We start from the raw sequence: 7,977 nt of genomic DNA, 5'->3' as shown, positions 1-7,977 counted from the left end.
AGTCTTACTGTATTGAGGATATGGATTTTGTAATAAATCATGTAAATAAAACCATGGAACATTTCTTGTCTTTTTGACATTTAATTTGAACAGTTAAACAGCATTGTGCAACGTAACATAAAGGCACAGCATGAAATTTAAAAAAAAGGTACAAAATTACAGAATTGTACCTGGAGCATTATATATATATATATATTTATATATATATATATATATATATATATATATATATATATATATATATATATATATGAACATTCTCTGAACATTCAAATGGGTCATATCTGATGACCATGAAAAGATGAAGAACTGTGTTTTACACCAATTATTTCCATGTATTGATAGGATTAGTGGATCAACAGTTAATTAACATTTTACATCAGCGGATGGTTTTGGTTGGTGGTGCAGGTTTGGGTCTTTATGAGTTAACTGCATTTCTATTCATCTGTCTTTTTAATGAAGTGATTCTGTTGTGAATGTAGAATTTGATGGCAGCCCAGTCTCTATCCTTCAGAGCAACCGCCTCTGCTTTGAGGCAGGACTCACATGCCGTTTTACCTGGTACTTTGCAGCTTGTTATAAAATCTAACATGTGCCGCTCAATTGCTTTTACTTCATCACTTGTCCACTTGGTTCTCGCCTTCCCAGCTGTCGCAAATGGAAACAAAAGAAAATCTTTCAATAATGGAACAATGGTTCTACCAATATGAAAAATTCAGGATAGAACAGAAGATGATATATTTCATTTGAATGCTAAATGGGCTTCAACCTTGCTTTCCTTTGGACCTTTTTAAAGAATCTTGGGATGCACCTTCTTTAAGTGCTGTGTCCTGCTGGGAATCTATAAGAATGGATAAGAAAATGTATTATGGTAAAGGCGTGCATTCATATATTGCCATACCTGAGTTAAATAAACTTGCATTTTTTAATCACAATATTTTTCCTTTGGATGTCATATTTTACCATGTCTTGGTTGAGTGCTGCTGATGTTCAGTGTGGTTGAGTCAGAAGTGCCTTCCATGTTGTCAAGGGTGGTTGAGTCAGGGGCATGGCATGGGTCCCTAGAAGTCTCACTTCTTGAGGCTATAAAAAGTAACAATAAAATATGACCATTACTGCAATAGGTTAGTTTATTTTTTGTTTGCCTTTTAAGCAACTTCAGTGTCAGGCATTATGTGATCCTACACGAGATAAAAATATTTTACAACGATCTGACTATAAAGGACATGTTCTGGTCTCCTATCTGTTTTGCCCACTTTGGATTTATTTTAAAATAGGTGTGTCTGGCTCAGTAAAGTGCATAATTGTGTCTAGAAAATCATTTTGGACCATGTTCAGTGATACACTACTCAGTTGCTGAAGCAAAACACCAATATCACGTATCTCCAAAATTGATCCTTTTTCCTGATAATGTCTGTAATACTAAGAAATCAGACCATGTATGGGAACAAAAAAAGACATGTTACATTTTATACAAAACAAAACTATACTCTCATATTTCATAAATATAACAATATATTGCAACAAACAGAAAATAACTAAAAAAGAAAACTTGGTGCCAAAAAGAAAAGAACCATCAGTTATCTGGAATTATTTCAACTAAATGAAGTTTGATACTGAAACATGTGTTCTGTGTTGATAGTGCCTTCCACCTGTCGACAAAACGAAAGGAAATACAACTAATTTGTCTGACCATTCACGTCGGCACTACTTAGCTATTATATCCTCCTGAGTAGTTTTTCATGTTGCAATATATATCACAGAGTTAAAAAAAAAACTTGCAATATCAGATTTTTCCAATATCGTGCAGCCCTACTTTTCAGTGTGCAATGCTGAGTATCACGTTTTGTGTTATTATGACTGACTTACTGCATGAAATTCTAATAAATATTTGAAGAGAAACCCTTTTCCAATGTTGTCTTACGTGTCTTTCAATGAGGAGGCCATGAAATTCAACTACACTGATAAACCTATGCATTTGCATAACTGTAAAAATAAATAGCTTAAAAATGATTGATTTGCATATTTGCATATACCAAACAAATTTTTGGTGTTTGCTAGGATTTTTATACTCACAGACTTATTTATTTTAGTGACCAGACTCGAAGTCATCTGCTTCTCGCGCTCATATATCATTTTCTTGGCCCTATCATAACGTTCCTCACACTGGGAATGATGACGCTTTAAATTTTGCAGACGGCAGCTTGCTCTGGTCTGTCCAAATAAGGAATGAGATATTGAGATGCTTGAAATTGAACTGCATTTCCTCACATAGTAAATGTTCAAAGAACACAAACTATTTGAATTAAGTAGAAGGGGTAAGCTGTCTCACCTGGAAATAAGTGGGTCCCTTGTAGACAATTGTCATAGACTGGGTGGCCTTAAATAAAATGACGGAGAAGTATTTGTTTATAATTACAGAGTAATGACACCACACACCCTGACAATCACAACCACTTCTGCTGAAGTGAGTGACAGTGATGAATTTGCATGAAGGGCACAAAGATATTAATTCATGAAAGAGTAAAATACACATTTTTTAAGAGTATAGATAAATTCCTGTGTTTCAGACCATAAAGTGCAATAAATGATATGGCCATTTTAAAAAATGCAACTATAATCAAAAACCTGTACCAGTAACATTGATAGTGGGGTCATTTCAAACAAACTGAGTGTTTTAATGCAGTAAAAGGCCATTTAATGTATGCACCAAACCATACTGAGGTATAAACTCATTCAAAGTAGACACAATAAATGTGTAGTCACCTGTTGGAAGGAGGATGTGGCTCCCTCACTCATCTCTGGGTCTGCAGGGGGTTGAGTTGGGACCTCTGAATGTGATATCTGAAACAACATATTACAGTAAATAGTCTGCACCATAGATCCTCGGTGGTAATTAAATTAATGTATGTGATCCACATGAAGACCTGGGCTCACTATGCCAGACTCTAGTGTTACCACTGTACAGTAATTACTACCCAACAATATGAGGACAAGTTAACACAAACACACACTCCAGTTACTGGGTCAGAACATGAGGACGTCATCTGAAGCATATTCAGGTCTCTCACAGTCTAACAAGTTAACACAAACACAATCCAGTTTTTGGCTCAGAACATATGAGGACGTCATCTGAAACACATTCAGGTCTCTCACAGTCTAAAACAATATGAGGACATGACGACTGAACACATGGAGAGTCCTTGTTCCTGACTTCAATATTCTCCTGATCTTGTCAATGTGAGCTCTAATCACCACACTGATGTAAGGGGATCTACTTCCTAGACAGCCAGTTGTATAAACTAATCAGTAGGAGCTGAAGTGCACAAAGACATTGGCAAACAGACATAAAATACACATTTTTTTAAGAGTATAGATAAATTCCTATGTTTCAGACCATAAAGTGCAACAAATGATATGGCCATTTTAAAAAATGCAACTATAATCACAAACCTGTACCAGTAACATTGATAGTGGGGTCATTTCAAACAAACTGAGTGTTTTAATGCAGTAAAAGGCCATTTAATGTATGCACCAAACCATACTGAGGTATAAACTCATTCAAAGTAGACACAATAAATGTGTAGTCACCTGTTGGAAGGAGGATGTGGCTCCCTCACTCATCTCTGGGTCTGCAGGGGGTCGAGTCGGGACCTCTGCATGTGATATCTGAAACAACATATTACAGTAAATAGTCCGTACCATAGATCCTCGGTGGTAATTAAACTAATGTACATAATCCACATGAAGACCTGGGCTCACTATGCCAGACTCTAGTGTTACCACTGTACAGTAATTACTACCCAACAATATGAGGACAAGTTAACACAAACACACACTCCAGTTACTGGGTCAGAACATATGAGGACGTCATGTGAAACACATTCAGGTCTCTCACAGTCTAACAAGTTAACACAAACACAATCCAGTTTTTGACTCAGAACATATGAGGACGTCATCTGAAACACATTCAGGTCTCTCACAGTCTAAAACAATATGAGGACATGACGACTGAACACATGGAGAGTCCTTGTTCCTGACTTCAATATTCTCCTGATCTTGTCAATGTGAGCTCTAATCACCACACTGATGTAAGGGGATCTACTTCCTAGACAGCCAGTTGTATAAACTAATCAGTAGGAGCCGAAGTGCACAAAGACATTGGCCAAAAGACATAAAATACACATTTTTCTAAAGAGCACAGATAAATTCCTATGTTTCAGACCATAAAGTGCAACAAATGATATGGCCATTTTAAAAAATGCAACTATAATCACAAACCTGTACCAGTAACATTGATAGTGGGGTCATTTCAAACAAACTGAGTGTTTTAATGCAGTAAAAGGCCATTTAATGTATACACCAAACCATACTGAGGTATAAACTCATTCAAAGTAGACACAATAAATGTGTAGTCACCTGTTGGAAGGAGGATGTGGCTCCCTCACTCATCTCTGGGTCTGCAGGGGGTTGAGTTGGGACCTCTGCATGTGATATCTGAAACAACATATTACAGTAAATAGTCTGCACCATAGATCCTCGGTGGTAATTAAATTAATGTACGTGATCCACATGAAGACCTGGGCTCACTATGCCAGACTCTAGTGTTACCACTGTACAGTAATTACTACCCAACAATATGAGGACAAGTTAACACAAACACACACTCCAGTTACTGGGTCAGAACATATGAGGACGTCATCTGAAGCATATTCAGGTCTCTCACAGTCTAACAAGTTAACACAAACACACACTCCAGTTACTGGCTCAGAACATATGAGGACGTCATGTGAAACACATTCAGGTCTCTCACAGTCTAAAACAATATGAGGACATGACGACTGAACACATGGAGAGTCCTTGTTCCTGACTTCCATATTCTCCTGATCTTGTCAATGTGAGCTCTAATCACCACACTGATGTAAGGGGATCTACTTCCTAGACAGCCAGTTGCATAAACTAATCAGTAGGAGCTGAAGTGCACAAAGACATTGGCAAAAAGACATAAAATACACATTTTTTAAGAGTACAGATAAATTCCTATGTTTCAGACCATAAAGTGCAACAAATGATATGGCCATTTTAAAAAATGCAACTATAATCACAAACCTGTACCAGTAACATTGATAGTGGGGTCATTTCAAACAAACTGAGTGTTTTAATGCAGTAAAAGGCCATTTAATGTATACACCAAACCATACTGAGGTATAAACTCATTCAAAGTAGACACAATAAATGTGTAGTCACCTGTTGGAAGGAGGATGTGGCTCCCTCACTCATCTCTGGGTCTGCAGGGGGTCGAGTCGGGACCTCTGCATGTGATATCTGAAACAACACATTATAATTAATAGTCTCTACCATAGAGATTAGGTGTACAATTTAAAGTTAGTGGTAGGTTTCTTTTCTTTCTTTCGTGTCATAAAAACAAAGTACATTTTCTAAAAATATCACTACCCATTGATGACTACCAGGTAAGGAGGATTTACCTGAGCTCGCCATGGACACTGAGAATCCCCATAGTTGTAAGTTATTTCAGTCCCTTTCTTGATTTCTTTATTTGCAAATAAGCAAAGATGAGGTTTCCCCATGACCACTAATTTCTTCATTTTACAATTTGGGGACTTGTGGTCATCGTTAACAAGTCGGCCCATTGTCCCATCTTCACAACAGGCATCAATGCTACAAGTAAAAAGCAAACATTTTTTAAGCTTTCTGTACTGAAGTCATTACGTTGTAAAGAACAGCAGATGTTGTATGGGCCTTTACTTACCACCACCTTTCATTATTCCATTCAAAATCAAACAGGAAACCATTTTGAATCTCTGTGTATTTTGACTGTCTCTTGTCCCGCTCAGATTGCGAAATCAACTCTCCTCGGTACTCAACGACAAAAGATCCTTTTTCAATTGGTGCAGTGGCAAATACTCCACGTCCTAGTACAACAAATTTCACTAATTAGTGTCAAGTTATACAGTCCAAAACAGGCATTTTTATTTCAACAGCAGAAACGTGAGCTGTCAATATAAAAGACTAGAGAGAGTAATGAATTATTTAATTAGTGCAAGTGCATTCATTACAGATAGACTCCTCATACTCCTCCTTCCTTGTCTACTTAGAATGTGTTACAAAGTTGTTGATTATTACAATTAATGGTTCATTAACATTTAATCAGTACTTTTTTTTATAAACAAAAATATGGGTGTATTTATTAAAATGAACACTTGTTGCAGCTCTAGTAGGATGAATAACCTTAGGGAATGGTGAAAAACATACCTTTATATGTACTGATCCACTGGACCTGTAAACAAGACTTGTCTGTTCCAGATGCAATAAACTGGAAAGCCTCAGCTTCAGGACTGAGTCTGGCTCTTCTTTTGTCATTCTTCACTGCTCCTCAACATCCAAACACCTATATGTGAAGATGACAAAAAGTCAACAAGACAAACACAAAAAACTTACTTTGAAATAAACAGAATGGATCAAATAGTATTAATCTGCCTGTCAATGATCAAAACTCATTCGCTGATTAATCTATTTAATCAATGCAAACCCTGTACAACTATGACTATACCGGTTTAACCTTAAACTACCTTTGAAAATTTTATTAACCTTCCAAAGCCTCTGGGCCTGGCCAAGCGAGTACCAGAGTTAGAAAGCACTATGCAGCAATACTAATCATTCCATATATGTTTTTAAAAATTAATTTAGCAGGAACCAGAGTAGCTCAAATTGTAGGTCTAAGCAAGTACTTGAACACGCCATTAAGGAATAATAACCAAATATTTCATAAAAACAGGAATTTATCATCATTGATAAAGTGACGGAGTCATGAAAAATATGCAGCAGTTATTCAAGGTTTGGAAAAATACAAAAAAAAATGTGAATATTTAGCATACCACACTTTTCTTAATATATGAGAGTAAATTATATCAAAAAATGAAACTGATAGTTTTTATTTTAGTGTTAAAAGACATTAATTCATAGTAATGGAGTAAGAATCCAAAAAAGTAACAATGAGGTGTCTGTTCAGTGTGATACACCAGAATAATAATCAAAGATTTTACTAAGATACTGATAAAATTATTCGTCTTGGGTGACATGTTTCATTACTGTATTTAATACACATATTTCTGCTGTTTTTATTTTTTAATGAATGACATTTAAAGTCATTACAGTATTTGATTATTATGAAATGTCAGATCTGACACAGGCATATATTTGGAACATATTTATTTACACATTATTATTTACATTCTGAATTTATGCTGTATACATTCATTTACAACCTTTACTGTTTTTAATTTACACTGTATTCTCATATATTTTCTTATATCTACTGTTGTTATTCCGGTACAAATTAAATAAACACAGTTATAGAAACTATAGATATAAGTCTTTCATGCCGAGTAATCAAAAATGTTGTTTTAGAGAAAAAATAAATTGACCCTGATGTTCATTTTCCCATTTTCGGCCCATTTACAAAGCATCATCAAATAGAAATACTTCTATAAAATAATCATAAAATTGAGTACTCGGCTATTACTTGTACTGCTTAACTAATATTACCAAATTGTCAGACTTATTTCTATAAGCACACAGAAAACAAAAACTATTGACTAAAGTGCTGAACAGCAATATGCAAATTTGTATTAAATAGTAAACACTGATGTTCACCTAAATTCTAAATCTAAATTCCACAAAACATTAATGGTATTGAAATAAAATGTGTTAGCTGTACAATTTAGACTGTTTCTGTGAGCTAATAAGAAGAAAACGCTAATCTGGAGAATTACACCATGCGGCACTGCCTGTCCTTGAAACGTTAAATCCACTAATTAGCCAGCACATCATGACAAAACTTCTACTCTAGCTTGTTAGAAAAGTAATTAATGATAATTTAACATGCATTACGATTATGTATCCTTACCTTATCTTGCATGTTCCAGCCATCACAAAACTCACGTGTCGTTTCAGAGG

General features: G+C 35.5%; 1 protein-coding gene across 5 annotated transcripts; it reads right to left on the bottom strand.

Annotated features, from left to right (window-relative positions):
- Nucleotides 1-380: 380 nt before the first annotated feature.
- LOC115426139 (proline-rich protein 36-like) lies at nt 381-6,526 on the bottom strand. Of its 5 annotated transcripts, none has more exons than XM_030144122.1 (7): nt 6,274-6,526; nt 5,248-5,325; nt 4,420-4,497; nt 3,592-3,669; nt 2,767-2,844; nt 787-841; nt 384-648 (listed from the first exon to the last, which is right to left on the bottom strand). In XM_030144122.1, exons 1-6 carry the CDS (start codon nt 6,379-6,381, stop codon nt 791-793), a joined length of 471 nt encoding a protein of 156 aa, XP_029999982.1. In that variant the 5' UTR covers nt 6,382-6,526; the 3' UTR covers nt 384-648; nt 787-790. The 5 variants fall into 5 exon arrangements, with proteins under 5 accessions (XP_029999985.1, XP_029999982.1, XP_029999984.1 ...); XM_030144121.1 differs by having other exon boundaries at nt 389-648; nt 770-841; XM_030144125.1 differs by lacking the exon at nt 4,420-4,497 and having other exon boundaries at nt 381-648; nt 770-841.
- Between the last annotated feature and the right edge of the window lie 1,451 nt (nt 6,527-7,977).

The sequence above is a fragment of the Sphaeramia orbicularis genome, chromosome 9 (assembly GCF_902148855.1).
Source record: "Sphaeramia orbicularis chromosome 9, fSphaOr1.1, whole genome shotgun sequence".
NCBI lineage: Eukaryota > Metazoa > Chordata > Actinopteri > Kurtiformes > Apogonidae > Sphaeramia > Sphaeramia orbicularis.
This window is presented reverse-complemented; position numbering and strand designations above follow the sequence as displayed.

Bases quoted from the DNA above. Each gene is read 5' to 3' on its own strand.
- LOC115426139 (XM_030144122.1), bottom strand. From the start codon at position 6,381: ATGACAAAAGAAGAGCCAGACTCAGTCCTGAAGCTGAGGCTTTCCAGT. The intron at 5,326-6,273 runs GTATGTTTTTCA...GTGTTGTTTCAG, and splicing joins GTGGATCAGTACATATAAAG to ATATCACATGCAGAGGTCCC. The intron at 2,845-3,591 runs GTGACTACACAT...ATGTTGTTTCAG, and splicing joins CCACATCCTCCTTCCAACAG to ATATCACATTCAGAGGTCCC.